The sequence below is a fragment of the Lissotriton helveticus genome, chromosome 10 (assembly GCF_964261635.1).
Source record: "Lissotriton helveticus chromosome 10, aLisHel1.1, whole genome shotgun sequence".
Lineage (NCBI taxonomy): Eukaryota > Metazoa > Chordata > Amphibia > Caudata > Salamandridae > Lissotriton > Lissotriton helveticus.
The window spans coordinates 1,157,640,285-1,157,662,766 of NC_136071.1; the positions used below are offsets into that span (position 1 = coordinate 1,157,640,285).

Consider the following 22,482-nt stretch of genomic DNA (forward strand, 5'->3'; position numbering starts at 1 on the left):
GCCTGAGACCAGGAGTACCAGAGTCACCATAAGGATACTCTCACCATATTTAAAAGCATTTCTGTTTGCTATTCCAAAGTCATGGAAACAAATCCCCAAGACAGAGGAGGAAAGGGTGAAAGGAAAGCAACCTGACAGCTGGGTTAACATGTTTCGCCAAAGCTGCCAACAAGCGGAGCAATAATTCAAATTCTTTAGCTAATATTTCTGATTAGCTGAGTACAGTGCCCACATGTCTATTCAAGACCTCTTCGCAGCAGACAAAATATTAGCTGCAGATATGATATGGAACATTTCAAATAATTGTTGTGAAAATTTCCTAAAAATAGGGGGATCAGATGTTTTTTTTTAATTTAAAATACATGTCCGGGTTTCTGGGGAAAAAAGTCAATTTATCGTGCCAAGGAGAATTGGAAGGTATATTTTTATTCAGGCAGCACAGGAGGAGGTCGGCTGCATACATGCTGCAGCAAAGGGAAGACAGATTGTGGAGGAGGGCAAGGGGGTTCAGAGTGGAGGTCTTGCCGGAGTTAATATTATGTACGCGTAGCTTCTAAATGTGTGGATATAAGGCTAAAGGCTTTAGTCCTTCTTTTATAGATGTTAAGTAAAAGCTGGTACCGAAATGCCCCGATAGGGCTTATCAGTGCTTATGATTATCAATGGAGAACCTTCTGAAGGGAAACTTGAACTCATCAACTCCTACTGAAAGGACAGTGCATTGATCAACAGTCATCCTCAACACCAGCATACGTCATCTCTAAGTGTGTAGCTACAGCAGATGATCCTCATGCATGTTTCAACTATAGTTTTTACAGGGCTTAATTTGAGCCCGTGGTTGCAGGTGGTGGGCACTGGCAATAATTTTTGGGAGTGAGGACTTATTCTTCGTCATCCGACTTCAACCAGCAGCAAGGGAGAAATAAGGAGGAAGCGAAAAAAAATTAGCGGCCAAGAAAGAAGCTGGGCCGAAAAAGATCAAAGTATGGTGAGATTGCGAGACAAGAAATTTAGGGTAGTGGAAGAAAGAAGCATGAGGTGGAAGGTTACCAAAGTCATGCAACCATGAGCAAGGGAAACTGGTCCCTAAAATAACACTGTTTGTCCATGGAAGATGCTGGTTGACCCTAGAGCAGGCGAGATATCTGCAGAACATGTTAGGTGTCCATAGAACTTGTCCATGTCTCAATGGCTCAGGGCTCAAGGGTGGATGCTGAAGGCCAGGAGCTCCTCTGAGTGCATGTTGCTGAGCGACCGCAGATCTGGCAGCTTCAGCAGCAGTTTTGTGAATGTCGATGCCGTGTTAGGATGCTTCTTTCTGATCAAAGCCTTAAGCGCCCGAATGAGCATTTCTTGCAGGACTTCCACCGAGTTGACGTTTTCTATACCGGATCGATCTATAGGTAGAGAAAGAGAGAGAGAGAGAGAGAGGCAAGGAGTGAAACACAGGCAGAAAGTGCTTCCAAAGCCATCAATTGCCTTGTTGGAGTGCTCAAGAAACACCAATGAGGAGTGACCCAGCACTGTGAAAGAATAGCAGAACATATAAGTTTTGGAACAATGTCCAAAGTGTCATTATCCAGATCCATTGTTTTCAGGTCAATCCAATCAAAAGTACAGCTCTGAAAGTATGACCTATTATGAAATGCATAGCAAAATGATTGTAACATGCAAAAAGAAATGCAATACACAGTGGAAGAAATATGTTAATCGGTGAATAATATGAAAAACACTCATCGTCAATGAAATAAGACCTACTGAACTGCACAACCACCACACTGAAATTAAAATGGGAATTAATAAAAAGGAAATAGCAAGCAATGAAATTCATATGACACGTGTTGAAATGTATTTTACATGCACTGAAATGAGGGTAACTCAACTGAAGCAAATGATATATTAAAATGAATATAGAATATGTTCAGCTCCCTATGATATACGTTGAAAAGAATGTGATATGTTGAAATGAACATTACATGCACTGAGTTGAATATAACAGTGTTGAAATGGATATGACAATTTGAAATTCATATGGCAAAACACTGGAATACATGTTGACATGATCCTTTTCCAAAACACCTACAGCCAAGTATCAAAGATGACATCCATCAATATTCAGCACTTGCCAGAATCTATCAAATCAGGCACACATTCTGTCACCCACTGGCAAAGGGAGCAACTGTTGTGTGCCTGATATTGTTTGTGTCCGTTTTGTGTGTTAAGTTTCTCCGAAAGAGAGTGGGGTTATCTCCCTGATGCATCACTGACTGTAACTAGAAACAAATCTGAATTAACTGGTGATGAGAAAAAACTTTTTTCATGTCACAAATCTATCCCAGCTCTACAGAATTATGCAGAAATGTTCCCACCTGATGAAAGTTTAGTTTTCAGAATGAAGAAAGTTGGAAGTTCCAGGATAGGACACTTATTTGAGGCATAGTGGGACTGCCTGGAACAAATGTGAGCAGTGGAAAAGTGCCCCAGGATTGGGAAACATTTCTGTTACCTATCTTATAAGTGTTGCTGCTTTTCTGGAATTGTTTTCCCAGCGTGTCAATACCACTTGCAGGATTTACTGTGCAAGACTACAATGATATACAGACCAGTGGTTCACAGAGGTGTGGCTCCAAAAAATATTGACAGGCCTCCCAAACTATATCGGGTGGCTGGTCCAACACCATGTTTGGTTGTGTAACAAAGCAGCACACACAGAAAGAGGAATATGCCTGTAAGGATTGTTTTTGTGCAGGAAGGTGCTCCTTCCTGCACAAATATAATCCTGCATGCAACACAGGTGCCAATGCACCACGGTGCAAGGGTGCCTGCGCTGGTGCCAAGCTGCCAAAATAGTCCCACCACAGAGGAAAAAACAGGAATGCGCTGTATTGCCTTAAATACAGCACATTTGTGACACTAAGCTCTGCTACCTGGGAGTGATGGTTCCCAGAGACAAGGAAGAAATCGTAAGGGCAAATTACGGCACAGTGCTTTCTAATATTACCGACAGCATAACATGCTGCATCTCTCTGCGCTTATGCTTAGCGGGACGCATCTCACTGATGAAAATGGTTATTCTGCCTAAGCTTCTATATCTGTTCTCCAATATTCTGATCTCGCCTGGACACCACTTCTCCGAGGCCCTTAGGGCACAGCTAATACTTTTGGCATGGGCTGGTAGCAGGCCCAGATCCAATGAGAGACGCGTATACTGCCCTTCTCCAAAGATAGATTTGAAGCCCCAGACATGGAGTTATATTACCTATCCATTGGTACAAACTCACTCCCTTCTATTCATATATGGCCCCTATCCCCCTCAACTCCTATCTGGGGGCTCACATTGACTCTGACACCTGGATGAGCCCGCAGTCGCATCCACCTCCATAGCTGTGTCCAGGATGGCCCAAAGGTTGGGCGAAACACTACTATACTCTCCTCATCCCGCTGCCAAATCACCCTCTCCTGCCAGACGCGCACGAAACGGCTTGCCGGCAGCACCTGCGCAAACGTGGTTTGGTCATCTGGGGTGACCTCTATAGCAAAGGCCCTTTAATAGGCATGCAATGGATGTTGCTGTGGGCGTTCCAGCAACACCCATGGCTTTTTGACCCTGCTCCAAATTTACAAGGATTACAGCGCCAAAAACTAGCACTCTTCAAAAGGAGGTGTTAATGTGGCGCTTTTATTTCACCTTGTTTTTTGCTCTTTGTATGTACGCTGCACTCTGAACCACACATAGAAGGAGGAAAATGCCATTAGTGATTGTTTTTTTGCAGGAAGGTGTCCCTTCCTGCACAAACACAATCATCCCTGCGACACAGGCACCCTTGCACCACGGTCATGGTGTTGTATGTAGGTCAACCAGTATAATTTTGACAAACAATCCCCCTACAACACAGGCACCTTTGCACCATGGTGCAAGGGTGCCTGCTTTGCCGCATGACTGCCCATTGTGCGTCAGCGCAAGGGAAAAGGACAAGGATGTGCTGTATCTCATTCCTGCCCTTTTCTTTTGACACCGTGCATCGCATGCAAGATTCCTTGCAGCACTGCCCTGCGCCAAAAACTCGTAAATGAGGTCCATGGCATTTCTGTAAGAAACTCCTCTTCCTACCATGCCTGGTTTTGAATTTGCCGGCAATTGGTGCATACATAGGGTCCTTGCATCCTACTCTGCATGTTCTATGGGAGTGGCCATCCCAGGTAAAAAAAAGAAACATTGTTCAGACACATACATTTCAGACCCAGAAGGGAGGTACCTATTATTCCGGTGCCTAAAATACTTAACTCATATGCCCAAATGTTAATTATATGACCATCTTCTCCAGGGTAATGGCAGCCTCTCAGAGAGTGTCACCTTCAGGAGTTCCAAGAGGTGGAGATTTAAACACAGCTATAGACTCCCTGTTGGGTAAACACAATGCAGTGCCCCATTCTCTCTCACAGGAGGGCAGGCAGGCAGCCTGAGCTGGTAGATCCTTGGCACCACAGATATCCTGTAACTCAAGAATTCACCTTCCACTCCTCATTACATAACCTGCCCTCATTGTACTAGAGATCACCAGTCAAGCTCAAATTCCACAACCTAAATGTGGACACAGGTCTCCATAAATGGCACATTATTAAGTTATGGTATATTTACTTATACAGCAAGACTAAACCAAGGTTTCTTGGCACTCTGACACCCACAGATTCTCCAAACTGCTATAAATCCTACATTATACCGCGGGAAACCGAGAAAACATCAGTTGGTGTCTAGAGTGAGGCAAAGATGGTTCTGCGAGAAGAGAGAGAGGCAAAGAGTCCCAGAAACTAGCCGCGGCAACTGAGAATGAGCAACCAACCAACATGGCGGTCCTTGTTCTGGAGATAATAAGGCGACATAAGTCATCTGATCTCAAATTACAGCAGCATCATGATATTTCAATTTTGGCAGACATGACATCAGGGAGCTGTTGGGATGGTGCTCGATGTACAATCATCACGGCCTTAAAGGTAATCCTTTGCGGCACAGGACGCTTATGTAATTGCTTCAGAATTAGTGAAATATGTTGGTGCCTAGCGACACGGCAGACTAACTGTGTGGCTCTATTTTGAACCAGCTGTAGATGGTTTATTGATTTTGCAGTTGAGCAGCTGCAAGTATGACACTCCTATAATTAATTTATTGATAGATTAAATCATTTATAACCATAGCATTATAGCAGCTATCCAGAAAAGGCAGAATATTTTGAATGCTTTTTGAGGTAGTTAAAGCAGGTGCTGGCAATTTTCTTTGTGTGAGGACCAAGAAACTGATTTGAATCAAGGGAAAATGTTTAGGTTGCACACGGTGGAAGAAACCAAATGTGGAGGGTTATGTTATGTTATGTTAGCACTGCTTATATAGCGCATGGCTACCCCAGCAACTGGCCTTCCCAGCGCTGTGAACACACCAGAGAACAGAGCAACACAGCGGGAGTAGAAGATTTAGATGGTAGAGAACAACCAGGTTTTAATCTGTTTACGAAACAGCATGTGGTTAGAAGTGGTCCGAGCCCCGAGAGGGATCGAGTTCCACAACTTTGGGGCCAGATACTTAAAGGAGCGGCCTCCAGCTCTACTCCTTCGGATCTTAATTGTGCGGGCAAGAGATAGATCTGCCGATCGAAGGGCGCGCGTGGGGGCATAGAAGGAGCAGAGTCCCTGCAAAATTTGGGGGGCAGTATCATACAAGATTTTGTGAGTTAGACATAGGATTTTAAACTGGATGCACTGTTTGACCGGTAACCAATGCAAACCTCGCAGAATAGGAGAAATGTGGCAGGTTTTAGGCAATGCAAACAAAATGCGGGCCGCGGCATTCTGGGCTCTTTGTAGCCTGTTTATCACCGTCAGATTAGAGCCAATCATGAGAGCATTACAGTAGTCTAGATGGGATAAGACTAAGGCCTGGATTATGATCTGACGGGTACAGGACTCAAAGAAACCGAGGATGGGTTTAAGCGAGCGTAGGCGACCATAGCAGGTACCTGCCACTCTCTTAGCATGGGTTTCCAAGGAAAGTGAGTTGTCTAGCATCACCCCCAAGTTTTTGACAGTCTCTTTGGGAGGGGGGGGGGGGAGTCCTAGTGTAGGAGGCCACCAATGTTTGTCTCATTTCTGCGTATCCTTGCCTATAAGGAGTATCTCCGTTTTAGAGGAATTTAGCTGGAGATGGTTCTGCGATAACCAGTTTGATATAGCCAGGATATCTTCCTGGAACTTGGTTTGGTTAGCCCCTGTGTTCTTACAGAGGGTAGACATAAGTTGTGTATCATCCGCATATGATATTATTTTAATCTTGCGTTCCCGGGCCAACATGGCCAGGGGGCGGACATACACATTGAACAATGTGGGGCTGAGCGCAGAGCCCTGCGGGACCCCACAGAGGGTCCATTAAAGAAGGCCGACTGAATGCTCCCCTAGGTGCAATTAAAAGTTCTGCCTTGGTGGGATATAACCTAGGAAAGTTCTTTGCTATCTACTAGTATATCAAATGCAGAGTATGAGAAGGTGGAAGCTGTCCCATAATCAAAGTCAAAGATAATTTGTGTGTTGTCTGCATACACGTAAAATTTGGTCTCATCCTAGAAGGCATGGCGCCAGAGGGCGCATATCGATGTTGAAGAGTAGGAATACAAGAATGGAGTCCTGGGGGACGCCATATCAGTCTTTGACTGATATGGTGGAATTGCAACAACGTGGTATCAATTGGCAGAATGAATTAAGGCAGTTCAGCACTGAGTGACTAACCCCTTTTCCTTTCAGTCTCAAAATTAAGATGGTGCGGTCTATGGTATGAAAAGCGACCGACAGGTCCAAGAGGAAGAGGGCTGCGAATGCATCTTTGTTCAATAACTGCAACTATGATCGGCCACGGACAGTACTAATGGTTCAGTGCTTCTGCCCAACCGAAAGCCAACTTGGAAAGGAACAAGATCATGTGATTCCACAAAATGTTACAGGTCTTTGAAAAACAGTTTCCCCAAAAGCTTTGACCAATAGCGGAGGAGTTAAATAGTTTGAATAGGTTGACAATTATGTGTGAGTGGGATCTAAACTGGATTATTTTTTTATAAAGGAGTTTCACTAAAGCAATTTTCTTACCCTTAGGAACAAAGCCAGTTTCAATCGCAAATTAAATAGCATAATAATTCATCTGTTGGGAGAAGACTAAGATTGGGTAGCCACTCGGAAGGTCAAGGTCTGAAGGAGAACTGTGTGGTCTACTTTCAAATAGTTGTAGTCTGGTCATCTTTTGAGATATGGACAAAAGCAGTGAAGGTGAAGCTTCCAGAACATAATGAGGCATATTGAGGTAATCAAATCAGAGGCAGAGACTATAATATGCCTAATATTAGCAATTGTATTATCAAAGAATGAAAGTAGATCCTCACAAAAAGAATCTGAGCAAGAAATGTTGGACATAGCAATAGGCAATTGTAAGTCATTCATTCCATGCAAAAGTTCCTTGGCTAGCTTAAAGCTTGGCTATTGCGAAGATTCTAGTAATGTGATTTTGCAACATTTATCCTCTGCTTGTATTCCTTGGATTTTCAAAGATACATAGCTTTCAGTTCTGACTGATAGGTGTTTCTCCATCACCTTTCGGGTTGACTAGTTTCAAGATTTGATTTGTATAGCTCCTGGGTTAAAAAAAGTTTTTTTAATGGTTTTGAATAGTTTTTTGGTCTCATAGATAAGATTTAGTCCAAACTGTCACGTGGAATTGAGGAGAATGAAGACTAAGTGTAATTTAAGTTTGTAACTTTATTTCCAGTAGCGGTCGGTGGTGGGAGTGCTGCCGGGCAGTGACGTGGGCCGGGGGAGGGGCAGGGTGAGGGGTAGTAAACTACGGAATACAGCCAAATACAGGTAAGTAAACATAAACATAAATAAAACGAATTTCGTTGCGCGCACTGCATCGTAAAATTCAATGCAGTACGCGCAACAAAATTTGTTTTATTTATTTATTGAACCATATAAGGGGTGACACCTTACTGTATGATAGGTTCTCACAATTAGTGACAATAGGGTCCAGCATATGGCCTTTTAGATGTATAGCTTCCACAGAAATTAAATTTGGTTACGCAATTCGAATGCTTCCTTAAATCGAAGGCTTAGCTTATGAAGGTTTTCTAGTAAATATCGCCAAGAATCATCACGTCTTCCTCTTAAGATAATACCAATTCATTTCTTCTGAAACCTCCTCGTATGCATGGCGTTTCAGGTCCCGATGACTAGGGTTAGCAGGCTTATGAATGTACTGCTTAATGACATACCTTTGGAATTAAATTAAATTTAATTAGTACTAAGAATCCATCACGCGTCATTGAAACATGAGCAGTGGGGGATACGTCCCCAACTAGGAAACAGTATGATACAACGCGGTTAACAGAAATAGAAGAGGGGAAGTGGAGCATTGTGATTGGCTTAGGGGAGGGGAGGGAGGCTGCTTGCTTGCTTCCTGTTCCTGCCGGAGGCAGGTGAGCAGGAGCAGTGAAGACGCGGGACCCGGGAAATAACGTAGCCCATGGTATCGTTATTTATCAGGTGCAATAAATAGCACCTAAACTCATAATAGGGCCCATAATAATCAGAGAGGCTTCAAATCAAGAAAAGAGGCCAGGTGGGGTACTGGGTTAGTACAAGAGTCGATATCAATTAGCATATCTAGAGGTTCTGCAGTGGGAGAATCCATTGTTAGATGTTGAATTTTTCAAATACACAACACTAGGAAAAAATGCTTTCAGCAGTATCGATGAAGCTGGTGAACATTGGGTTTAACTGCAATAAAAGTGAACACGTGCACACTGAAGGCGCAAGCACAATACTAGTACAGTGAGTTATTGACGGCCGTACTTTAGTAATGCTGAGAAGAATCAGAGTAAAATTAGGCAACAATCGTAGATAATAACAAAAGACATTTAGTACAAAAAAGAGGGGGGGACAAACAGAAACCCTATTGTAGTAAAATAGAGAATAGAGTATAAAAACTGTGGGCCATATTATCAAGCCTGGGCGATAAAATTATCGCCGCTTTATCAGCAGGAAACTGCCGCTAAAGTAGCGATAATGGGCTTGATAATATGCTCTATGGAATTCCAATCGAAGCCCATGTTAGATGTGAAGGACATCTAACATGAGCTTCGATTGGAATTCCTATTATCAAGCCCATTATCGCCACTTTAGCGGCAGTTTCCTGCTGATAAAGCGGCGATAATTTTATCGCCCAGGCTTGATAATATGGCCCCGTGATTTGACCTTGAATTTTTTTGTAAGACTATATTCACAGTACTGTGCTCAGTGTTGTGATGCAAAATATTAAAGAAGTATTGGCAAACTTGAAAAATCAGACAATAGAGGCAATAATTTAGTCTTCAACGTAAAAGAAAATTCTGGATTCTTTTTGGTTGTGTACGAGCATGCCAAGGGAACACCCCTAAATCAAAGGGACTACCTTAATACATGTTGCAAGACACAATTGCTTCAAACCAGGAAAACATCAAGTTAGAATTTAGAAGAAACTTTCATACAGACCAACAGGCCTTCTTGAAAAGTGTCAAAGGCTCTTTACAAGTTTGGAAAGGCACAATGGGGTGTACTGCATACATTACTGTACTGGCAATTCCTCTGCTGTTTTCAAGGGGTTGGACATGACTTCGAGCCCATAGATCAAACTGCATAAGTATCCTCTAAATACAAATGTATTGATGCAAACTGATCTAAAAACAAATTCATCTAAACATATTTCAAAGTACGAAAAACCACTAAAGAAAAAAATCAGGCGAACATAAATCAAAAATGAAAGGCGCATGTAAGTAGGTGGGAAACAGCATACGCTAATGTAAGAGACTTTGGGGTAAAGGAGTTACCCAATTATATACAAGGATATTTTAGGGGTAGCACACTGTTGACTATTTTAGAGCTATGTAACAAGACAATAAAAACATTCTTTTTTTTTGTTGAAACTTTTTATTAATTTTATAAATACAAACACAAACAACTTGCAAGGAATAAAGAAAAAGAGAAGACAGCAATATAAACAACGTTGCATTACATGGTGTGGGAGCGGGAAGGTCAACCAATGAGCGTATGTTTCATCAAGAAAGAGTCTCGCATGGGGGGGCAGAAGGAACAAAATGTATCCAATACACAGTAGTAAGTGGAGGAACCCTCGGGTTACGGGGACGTAGGTGCAACATCTGGGTCTGAGAGAGGGGGGGTACATATATCGCCACGGTAAGTGTTCCACTGAGTCCATATCTTTCCCCATTTTCAGGGAGTACCCCGAGAAATATATACAGTTTTATCCCTGAACATGCACCAGTCCATGTTTTGTTTCCATTTCCGAATCCCGGGTGGTCCCTGAGCGCCCCACAGTTGCGCAATGTCTCTTTTGGCGATCATATAGTCGTTCGGTTCCCATACATTCAGCAAGCATCTCCTAGCCTCCGGCATCGATCGCACCCCCGTAACCTCACTCATCACCTCGTGCACTCGGTTCCAGAATCGCACTATCTCAGGGCACTCCCAAATAATATGTAAAAAAGTGCCCAGGAGACCGCATCCACGCCGACACAAACCATCCACAGAAAAGCCCATGTGTACCAAACGGGGACCAGTCACATACACTCTATGCAGGATTTTAAGTTGCACAAATCTAAGGCGCTCCTGGATGGCCACCTCTTTAGGGGAGGAGATCGCCGCCTGCCAGTCCTCATCGTCCAGCTCCAGCCCATCACCAATCCAGACCTCTCTAAGGCAAAACAGGAGATCAGACCTGGAGTTGATAAATTTTTTATAAATAAGCGAAATCGTACTATCAGGAACATGTCCGTCCAGTACCCTGTCCTCAAGCGGGGACGACTCCGGAATCTCCACACCCGAAGGGAAGACCGAGAGCACCGCGTGGCGGACCTGCGCATAGCGAAAAAATTCGCGATCGCTCAGAGCGTACTCGGTTTTCAATTCCTCAAACGTCTTCATTCTCCCCCTGGTCCAAACGTCATCAATCCTGCTGATACCTATCAAGTCCCACCTATCAAACCCCTTCGACTGCCAGAGAGAGCCAAGTCTATCGGATGCATACAGTGGGGTGGCACGAGTCAATTTATCAGTCCACCCAAGCGCCATGGAAGCATGTCTCCACACCTGGACAGCCGTCCTAGTGGGGCCCGTTACGTTTCGAGGGGTGAGTCTCGAGTAGAGGGCTCTATTATAGTCACCCCCCGGTAACAACCATTTGTCCATCTCGAAGGCCGGATTCGGCAAAGGGCCATACATGCAATGATTTATTGCCCCCAATTGAGACGCCCAATAATAGCGACGGATATCAGGCAAAGCAATGCCGCCGTCGTACCACGGGAGCGACAGTTTAGCGATGGCGATCCGGGGCCTACCCCCCCACACCAGTTGTCTCTGTAGACTCTCAACCTCACGGAAATATTTAGCCGGGACAACGTCAAGTGTGTTTTGCAATGCGTAGAGGAAGCGGGGCAGTGACATCATCTTAAACAATGCCGCTCTACCTAGGGGAGAGAGAGGGAGTTTCCCCCAAGCGACAACATCTGCCCGAAGGCGCTGAAGAGGGGGCAGCAAGTTCCGGTCAAACCGCAGTTCAGGTTTCAGAGTGATAAAAATGCCTAGGTATTTAAATCCATCTCGCACAATCGCGATAGGACAACCACCTGGCAGAAGAGGGGCGTCTCCCGACAGGACGTATACACAGGACTTCGACCAATTGATGACAAGACCCGAGTTTTTGCGAAAGGACGTTAGGACATCGAACAGTACAATGAGGGATTTACGGGGAGATGTGAGATACAGCAGAATATCATCAGCATAGAGAGATACACGGTCCTCAAACTCCGAATTCCATCTAATGCCCTTCAGGGACGGCTCCCACCTCAACCAGGCCGCCAGCGGTTCCAAGGCGAGAGCAAACAACAAGGGGGACAGGGGACAGCCCTGTCGCGTACCCCTGCCCAGTGCAAAAGGTGCAGAGACCCGACCATTGACCACCACCTGAGCCATGGGACCGGCGTAAAGCAATTTGACCCACCGAACGAACTCCGGACCGAAACCAAACTTGGCAAGAACCGCCCACAAATACGGCCATTCTATCGTATCAAACGCCATCGTAGCGTCCAAGGACGCCAAGATGGCGGGCTCACGTAGCGTCTCGGCTCGTGCCAAGACGCCGTGCAACCTTCGGAGGTTAAGCGCCGTGTTGCGATGCGGTATAAAGCCGGATTGATCAGGGTGAACCAGGTCCCCAATGACAGTCGCCAAACGTGTCGCCAGAAGCCTGGCCAAGATTTTAGGCTCCGCATTAATCAACGAAATGGGTCTAAAAGAGGCACAGCGATCCCGAGGTTTACCATCTTTGTGGATGACGACTATAGTGGCCAGTCTCTGGTCTGGTGGGAGAGAACCCACCTCCAAAGACTCGAGAAACATAGAGCGCAGATGTGGAGCTAGCGTGTCCGGGCGTAGTTTATATAGCTCAATGGGGAGCCCATTAGGGCCCGAAGCCTTGCCGGATCGGACCGAACGGACAGCAGCGGCAATCTCGTCCACAGTAGGCGGCGCATCCAGAGCATCCCTATCAATGTCAGGCAATCGGGGAAGTGCAATATCCCGCAATAGCAGGTGGGAGTCCTGCTCAGATCGATCAGACACCTGGGAATATACCTCGCGGAAGTAATCGGCAAAACACGTAACAATATCAGCAGGGTCAGTACAGCACTCTCCATTCTCCGCAACAATCACAGGGACGACACGACTTGCATTCTCCCTCTTATCCAGCCAAGCAAGTAATTTCCCAGCCTTATCACCCACATCATACAGGCGGCCCTGCTGTTCCCTTCCCATTTCTTTAGCAGCTTCCGTGACCAGAGCCCTGTATTCATGTTGTTTCAACTCCAATAGATGTAACCCCTCAGCGGTGACCCCAGATTCCAAGCACCCCTCCAGGGCTGTGACCTCCCCCTCAAGGCGAACCATCTCAGCACGGTTGGCCAACTTCACGCTACCAATCAACGAGAGGGCCTGGCCACGAATGACAGTCTTGTAAGCTTCCCAAAGTAAACTTGGGGAGGAAACAGAGCCCACATTTTCCGCAAAATAACAATCGTGTGTTTTAACCAGCTCAGCCCTGACCCTGGGGTCCTTCAAATACCAGGGGTTAATCGGAGCGACTCGGCCCGCCGAGCCCCGCCGTGCATCAACCACCAGCCAAAGCGGAGAATGGTCCGAGATACCCCTTGCCAGATGTTTAACTTCCCGTATAAGGGATGCATGGGCCGAGGGCAGTAATATATGATCTAACCTCGAGAGACTACCGTGAGCACCAGAATGATAGGTATATTGCAACTGCCCCGGGTGAAGCAAGCGCCAGCAATCAGTGAGCCCCAGCGTCTCTAGGAAGTCACTCAACCAAGTCTGGGCCTTCGGCAGTTCCCTGGGAGGGTGACGGTCACACATCCCCGAGACCACCGCATTAAAATCACCCCCAACCAAAAGCAGACCCTCGGGGAGACCCAGGATAAGTCCACTCAGATCAGCGAATGTGGTGGCTTGGAGGCCCGGGGGCACGTACACGGAAATCAAAATAAGAACCTTCCCTTCCCAGCGCCCCACAATGGCGGCGTATCGTCCCTTATCATCCAGTATGACATCATCAATGGCCAAGGGGAGGGAGGTCCGAACCAGAATGCCCGCCCCTCTGGAGCCCGAAGTGAAACCCGAGTGCGCCACAAGGCGATAACCACGCCTATTCAGAGCGTAGCACTTGTTGCCGAGCAAATGAGTCTCCTGCAGTAAGACAACATCAGGAGACAAACGTTTCAGCAATTGCAGCACCACCCTCCTCTTGATCCCATCCCCCAACCCGTTCACGTTCCAACACAATATCTGAAGTCCCCTACCCCCCATCCCCGAATTCAGCCCCTCCCCCGCCCCACACCCAAAGCAACTGCAAAAAACAGGAGTTCGCCTTTCCTTCGCCTTGCAAATAACAATAAAATTCAAACCAACAACCCAGTCCCCCCAACAATGCCAAAACAACTATACCCCCCACCCCGCACCCCTGCTGAAGACCAAAAAGCCCCATAACTTGCAGTGTGCCTGTCGCCCAACCGCCCAACTAATCTACGAAAAGAAAACCCAGGAGGAGAAAGGACCCGCTCACCCCCCCCACCCCCAAAAGGACTGATACTTGCAAACATTAATGACACAGCATTAGCACAGTTCTAAGCCAACGTGAAGGGTACGGGGTCAAAGTCAACATCTACTCCTGCTCCGTCGGGCCACCGTCCGCCCGATCCGATCTGCCAGAGTCCTCAAAAGGTTCTTGATCCGCAGGCAGCGAGTCAAGCCAGTCACTCACGACCCCAGGATGGTCGAAGAAAAAAGTACGATCCCTATGAACCACCCGCAAACGGGCCGGGAAGAGCATGGCATACTTCATAGACCTTTCCCGGAGTCTCTTCTTGACCCCTTGAAACCCCAGCCTCTGTTTCTGGACCTGTTGTGTAAAGTCCGGATAGAAGCTGACAGTAGAGTTCTCAAAGGCAATGGGACCAGACTGCCTCGAAGCCTGTAGGATAGCGTCTCTGTCCCGGAAATGAAAGATCCTCGCAATGATGGGTCGTGGGTTAGCACCCGATTTAGGTGTGCCGCCGGGGTCCTATGTGCACGCTCGACAGCAAAAAACTTGCTGAGACCCTTGGGCGCCAAGTGATTCAGCACCAGGTCTTCCACCAATAAGTCCGTCGAGGCAGCAGTCGATGATTCCGGGACCCCAATCAGGCGGATGTTATTGCGCCTGGCACGGCCTTCATAGTCCTCTAGGCGCCCAGAGAAATAGTCATTAGCTTTCCGCAGATTCCCGACTTCAGCCTGTAAGTCAGAGACGTCAGTGACCAGGCTAGTGGTCTTGAGATCCAGGGATTTGACCTTTTCGTTTGTCTTCACCAAATCCGCCCTGATCAGATTGACATCAATCGACACAGTATCCAGTTTGAGAGTCAAGGCCTCATATTGTTGCCCCAATGAAGCCTTCATACCGGTAATGGCGCCCATGACATCCCGCAACGAGGGCTCTTCCTCAATAGATGAGTCCTCCGGCATTGTCGTCGAGGGTTTAGATGCTGCGCCCGGCGATCCTTTAGTAAGGGTGTAACGGTCCATAATGTTCGTTTGCAAAGCACTCCCTCGAACGCCCGGTTTAGTCTTGCGCCTCTCACTCTCTGGCTTGGTGGCCATCTTAGATCCTGGACCCGTACGGGTCGCCTGTTGTCGGGTGAAAATGGTGACTGCGGAGGCAAATGCAGGACCAAAAGGGCGAAGGTGGTGCCAGTCTCAGAACTGAAAGCCACGACAGATCGGCATCAGAAGCGGAAAGACCAAAAGTATAGGCACGTCCGGCTGTCTACGTAGCTAACAAAGTCAGGTTGATCTCCGGACAGGAATCAAAACCAAAAGCGGTCGCCAAGCCCATGCAAGTCCGGCAGTCCGTTGTTGTTCACTTACTGGACGGCAGGCCAGACAAGATAGCTCGGGGCGTCACCTTGGAGCAGGCCAGAAAACTGCGGCGATCTGTAGCTCTGGACCCCGAAGTCCAAAAAAGTTTGTTGGAACAGATAAATGATCAGTAGAACTACGCCAATAAACACCCGTCGTCCGAACCAGGATAAAGTACAGGATAGTCGATGGAGGTGGCGAGGGTCCGGGAGCCCTGTGCTCACGCGACCATCTTGGGTGCGCGCGAAGCTCCTCCTCCAATAAAAACATTCTTTATAAAATCGGTGAAATGGAAAACTATACAAATTGATGTGGGGGGTTACTATATCTCTCCCCATGTATCAGGAGGGAGGGACACTTTTATGAGAAGCAAAAATTTCAGATTTTTGAGTAACTTGCAATGGAAGAATACTTAATGGCTTTAAAGAACATACAATCAGTTAAATTAAGACAAACAATTATTTCTGACAAGAGTGAGGGGTGAAAGTGAAAACTTAAAAAGTTCTATGTAGCATTCTAAATGATGTTAAAATAGAAGAAAAGGGAACAATGAAAGTATTCCAATTATGTCAAGTGCACAATTAGATTAAAATACGTAAGGGTGAATTTGAACATTTGAACGATTTAGATATAATTTATGCAATGAATTTGCATGCAAGTTTATTTCTAACACTTCATGCCAGCTCACAATAACAAGACAAGGCGTCTGCACAGCGATGGTGAACATGACTATATTGTGACGTTCATGAAATTGCTAGCCTCGCTTCTGAGGTTGTGAGTCCAACAGTTATTGATTATTGACTAATCAGAACAGCTATATGTGATTTCATAGAGAAACGATTTCATAGAATACCATTTCTGAGAAACCATTTCATCTAAACTCAGCACTCCTACACTCCACACATCCCTGAACTCTAAAAAACTCCACCCAATCCTGATACCTAAACAAAATCCTCACCGCCCCTAAACTCCACCCATTCCTGAACCCTGAAAGACCCTTTCTATACCTGAACTCCAGCCATTCCTGACCCCCCAGAATCCCTGATCATCACCCCTAAACATTACGAATCCCTAAACCCAAAAAACCCTCACCAGTCCTAAACTCCACCCCAGTTTATTGGCATTTTAGATTTTTCCTTAAAAGTATATTTCCTTTACAATGTTTCCTTTAATTATTGATGTATTTGTATTTCATTAAAATTCCTTTCCCTTAAAATTGGTCTTCTATGATGTGGTTTCCTTCAATGTGGTTTCTCAGTTTTCGTTTTTCAATTAATTCACATACATCAGTCACAACAGCTATATGACTTCACAGCTCATATCCAATCCAGGTGCTTGGTTGAACAGGTCAACCTAGGAATGAAGACCTCTTCAACTTTGTAGCTGACTGATAAACTAGCTAGTCCACAGTGTCAATCACCCACTTAATGAAACAAGTCAGCATCAGCGGGAGTGTGGCAACCACAATGCGTTAGTTGGCTTGCTGCATGAAAATGATGAAGTGATATGTAAACAACTTTCCTTACCAGCAGAAACCAGGACAACTGCTGTGAAGAGGCCCATCTCCTCCTCGCTAAGGTGCAGGGCGCGGAGTTTCTCGCTGAAATCAAACATTGACTTCAGCAAATCCCCAGCTCCCATGCACTGTAACTCATCCACACTGTACTTCTTCCCACTAAGGAAGGTGACTGCACGCTCCTTTGCGTCAAAGAGCGACGCAAACCGTACCATTAACACCTGGCAAACGAAAAATAGAAGAAAATGAAGGATTTATAATGGGCAAGACCAATTTTAGAATTCAACAAGTTACATAACAGATTAGAAGCTAGGAGGTATTCTGAGTATCTGCACTCACCAGCTGTAAAAGAGAAACTGCAAAAAAGTTATCACTCTTAAAAAAGAAATTGGTCAAATTGGTGAAAGAACTGAAAAAAGGTCACAGCTCCAGACAAGCAGATCAAGTGTAGGATTCTGAAGTTCATGAAATTGCTAGCCTCGCTTCTGAGGTTGTGATTCCAACAGTTATTGATTATTGACACAATAGGATGATAGACGGAGAGCTGAAACTTTTCAAACACTCAACCCAGTCACTTTAATATCTGGGTTAAATCCATAATTTTTTTGCTCACTTCACCACCCCAGTTCAGACCCAGTCATAAAACATAACAAAAAAAGCGGGGTTTTCAAAGATGGGCAAACAACCACCACTGACCTCCCCACAACTGAAACTAATCACAAATGTGACGATCTCTATGGGTAAACCAAACCGTGACCCTACTCAGGGGCATTCGGACATCTGAACGGTCTGGTGATCAAGTTGAACCCATTCAGCGCCATATTCAACCTTATTTTTTTCTAAATTCAAACCACCTTGCCAGTGTTTGTTTTGGATGTATGTCGTTACAACGCATGCTTTTTCCACGCATGCCTTTACAACGCAGGTTTTACAACGCAAGTCGTTACAACGAATTGTGTTGGGGGGCGCTGGTTAGTGAATAGTTTAATTTACTATTCCAACTCCAGTCCCCGTGGATAGTAGGGAAGGTTTTGGATAGCAAATTAAACTATTTCCTATCCTACAGCGCCCTCCAGCGCAAGTCGTTGTAACGACTTGCGTTGTAATTCCTGCGTTGTAAAGGTACTGCGTGGAAAAAGTTTCGTTGTAAAGGATGTTTCCCGTTTTTTTGAGCTAATCTTTCCTTCTTGGTTATGTATTTCCTCTACACCCTCCCCACACCCCACACATCCTGGGGTTTTCTACTCTGACACCCTCTTTCAGGTCTTCTCATATGGTCAACCAGTAGGTCTTAATTACTTTGTTCAATTTTCTATTTTATCATCTCCACGTTGTAATTTTTCTCATTTCTCTAGAGAGCCCCTCTGGAAGATCACACATTTTACGCTCTTTAATTGTCCAAATGTAGTGAAAACTGGAGAAAGTTTCACTCCTGGGAGCATTGGGAAAGGAAGAGCAACTATGGATGAAAAGTACTAGAATCTCCAAAGTAAAATACTTCATTCACATGGGTAACTTCTAAGTAGGGCACTTCTTTGAGCACAATGCCTTTGAGACTGACCGTACACACTATGGACCTCATTAACAATATTTTGATGCTCTGCAGCGCAGCAAGCCTTCCTGCCGCGCTGCCCTGCATCAAAATAAAAGTGCAAGAATGCACTGTATCTACAAGATGAACACAATAGAATGATGGACGGAGAGCTGAAACTTTTCAAACACTCACCCCCAGTCACTTTTAGATCTGGGTTAAATCCATCATCATTCTTTTGCTCACTTCGTCACACCAGTTCAGACCCAGTCATATGCAAATCAGTCTTGACCTTGTTCTTCATGGGAACAGTCTAGCCCGAACTGCCAGGCCAGGTCCTCCCTGGACCAGAAACAAGAATTCTGGGACTGGTATTGGGGTCAACACCCCATATCAGCCAGGCTAGCTTGAATCCAGTGGCAAAGTGACCCAGGTTCCCACGTCTGGGCATACCCTGCCAACTTAGGGCGAACAAAGCAAACACAAGGAGATGATGGTTGGAGCGCTGAAACTTTTCAGACACTCACCCCGTTAGATCTGGGTTAAATCCATCATCATTCTTTTGCTCACTTTGCCACCCCAGTTCAGACCCAGACATATGCAAATCATTCTTGCCCCTGTTCCTCAGAGGAACAGTCCAGGTCGAACTGCCAGGCCAGGTCCTCCCTGGACCTGAAACAAGCAACCTGGGAACGATTTTGGGGTAACACACCTCATCAAGCCAGGCTAGCATTAATCTAGTGGCAAAGTGAGCAAGGGACCCACGTCTTACATACACTGCCAACTTAGCGCAAACAAAGCAAACACAACCGGTCCCAGGATGCTTGTTTTCAGTCCAGGGCGGACCTGGCCTGGCAGTTCGGTTTGGAGTGTTCCCATGGGGAACAGGGTCAAGACTGATTCGCAGATGGCTGGGTTTAAACTGGAATGGCATGGAGAGCCGAAACACAATGGATTTAGGCCCCAATCTCTGTACTGGGGTGAATGTTTGACAGTGTTCAACATTCTGTGCATCATTTGTTCTTTTTGCATCTACAAGATATGGCACATTCCTGTCCTTCTCCCTTGTGACGGCCCACAAACAGCAGCCGTACACCAGCACAGACACCCTTGTGTTATTGTGTAAGGGGGCCTGAGTTGAGGGGATGATTGTTTTTGTTCAGGAAGGAACACCTTTCTGACGAATTACCAGCTTTACAAAACATTGTAAATCTGGAAATACGTCAAGTTCCATGGATGTTGCATGGGAAGACCCATATCAACACCCATGGAATGCCCCTTTCACAAAGAATCATGTGTGAAAGGGAAACATATTTATAAGGCAGTGAAAAGTCGAGCAGGGTGACTTTACAAGGCCTTCTAAATATGGGCAAGCCCATTACGCTGCCAGCGTGTCAATAAAAGTGACACACCAGCGGCGCAAGAGGATTGTAAATAGGCATACACTGGGTACAGCATGTTGCATCCAGAGGCAGTTTAATAATGTGAGAAAAGAACACCTAACAAACCTTTTTTGGTGTTGATACACATATTCTTTCTTGTAATTCAGTTTGTGGCGTGCTCAATACAAATATATATTATTATTATATTCATTGCTTCCACACGCTCCGCCTGCTTCAAAAGACATTCAGATGGATCCCCTCAGAATCCAGAAAGACGGTCAGTCAAGCACTCCACACCAGCAGACTTGACTACGGCAATGCACTCTGTGCCGTCGTCACCCAGAAACAGCTCCGCAAACTACAGACCATCCAAAACTCTGCAGCCAGACTGGTCCTCGACATCCCAGACCACACCACAGCCACATAACACAACAACTCCGACAACTCCACTGTGTCTGAATCAACAAGAGAATCACCTTTAAGCTCCTCACACATGCCTACAAACCCCTCCAATAAGCAGGACCAGATTATCTGAACCACTGTCTCGCATTCCACAAACCCGCTAGACAACTCTGCTGCGCCCAACTCGCCCTGGCCTCTGTCCCACAGACCAGAACCGGAGGAAGATCCTTCTCCTACCTCGCTGACAAGATCTGGAACACCCTGTCCCTCCACCTCAGGCAATCCACGTTGTTGAGCCAATTCAGGAAAGACCTCAAGACCGGGCTCTTCGACTGAACCTCAACACCCAGACGGATCAGCAGCCCCCTACCCTCAGTGCCTTGAGACCCTCACTGGTAAGCAGCCACACTATACAAACTCCTGATTGAAATGCTTGTGCTCAGTAAATATACTATGTCCACAACCCCTACAATTGAAGGGCCATTGGTGGAGAAATGTGGTTGTAGGTTCTACTCAGGATGTGTTGTCAACATTCTCCAATTTCTTTCTTTCTGTGATGTTTTTTCTAGGCTTGTGGGGCAGTTGAAAGCAAGCTCATTGGTAGCTGTCCCTATGAGTGCCAGGTACTATGTTTTGGTTCTTTTTCATCAATTAGCAGCTCTGCCGTAGATATTCGGGGCTCATTAAGCGTTTGGCAAAATGAACCATTTTCATTGGTTGGCGGAAGCCTTGCCCTGTCACACTGAAGGCTCCCTTGTCCCATTTAGAAGCGGGGAACCACAGACGTTCCTCAGCTTGACCCGCTATCGGAAACCCTTGTTGTAGTGGCATGTCTGCCAATGGACTGGCAGGTCACAGGGACAATAATCACACATTATTTAGAGCAGGCTACTGTCACTGATGCTTTTCTTCCCTTGGCCAGCATAATGGAATTGTGGACCTGGGAAGGGAAAATGTGAAAATGGCCCTGACACACAGGAAGAAAACTTACTGCACACCAGAGACACTTTTCTTATGCTTTCTACCAACAACCCCCTCTTTTGGGAGTTTGTTGCTGAACATCATCTTCAATAAGAAACCTTTCTTTTGGGGGGGGGTTTCTGAAAAAGAAAAGAGAATTCTGTGCAGGCTGAATGAATATGGCAGCCGGGCCATGACAGTAAATAGACCACACCAACAGATCTCTAGATAAGGCAGGCACTCCTCTGTCGGGGGGAGAGACCTGGGCCTCTGCCAACCTGGTGGGCTGCTCACTGAGCTGTATATGAGCCCCTTGCCTTGTTTATTCCCCAGCAGAAAGTGGGTTTATGTGCCTTTGGTGGACTTTTGAAAGTGCACCTGCTAAAATATTAGGGGCATATTCTTAAGAAATCGTGATAGTGAAAGGGCAGTAATGTGCTGTACTAAACAATATACGGCGCATTCCTGTCATTTCCGAGCTCTGGCGCACAGCGTGCTGCCTAGCGCCAACACCTGTGCAAGGGTGCCTGCGTTGTATGTAGCAGGATTATTTTTTTTGTGCCTTCCTGCACAAAAATAATTCACAGAGGTATTTTTCTCAAGTAATGAGATGAAATAAAGATATTTCTCCTTGTTACGCCTCCCCTGGGAAGGCTTATTATTCTGATGCATTCTCCGTTTTAACACGGGTGTGCCAAAATCCACGGGTGAATGCGTGGGAACACACACACTCCATCCATCGAACGCCTTCCTGGGGCAGAGTAACGCAAGGCAGCAATTTGCGCTGCGTTGCGTTACTCTGAATTTATCAAGCCATGCAGGAACACACGAGGTGGCCTTGTGTGGCTTTATAAATCCGATTTAGGGTTTTTCATCGCATTTACACCCCCTTGCCTGGTGCAAGGGTGAGGCAAAGCATTCATAAATATACCCCTACGTATATGTGCTAAGAGACTTTGTGGATATTGAAGAGCGGATGTTAAAGAGAGGTTCCCTGTGACAATCCACAAGACACACTTAACAGGACAGTCCTCTAACCCAAAATGCACTTCCTGGATTTGATTAAGGAGGACGCGTGGATTCACTTTATGCTCACACCAAACAGGCTTGTTAGCTCTTCAAGGAGCATATTATCAAGCACGGCC

At 45.9% G+C, this 22,482-nt stretch overlaps 1 protein-coding gene across 1 annotated transcript in view; it reads right to left on the minus strand.

Annotated features, from left to right (window-relative positions):
• Positions 1 to 477: 477 nt before the first annotated feature.
• Positions 478 to 22,482, minus strand: part of NR1D2 (nuclear receptor subfamily 1 group D member 2) — a 67,911-nt gene continuing 45,906 nt past the window's right edge. The window contains exons 7-8 of the mRNA XM_078664452.1: positions 17,073 to 17,283; positions 478 to 1,397 (exon numbers count right to left, since the gene is read on the minus strand). Of these exons, the coding sequence (XP_078520578.1) occupies positions 1,201 to 1,397; positions 17,073 to 17,283 (408 nt within the window). The 3' untranslated portion in view covers positions 478 to 1,200. The remainder of the gene's footprint in view (positions 1,398 to 17,072; positions 17,284 to 22,482) is intronic.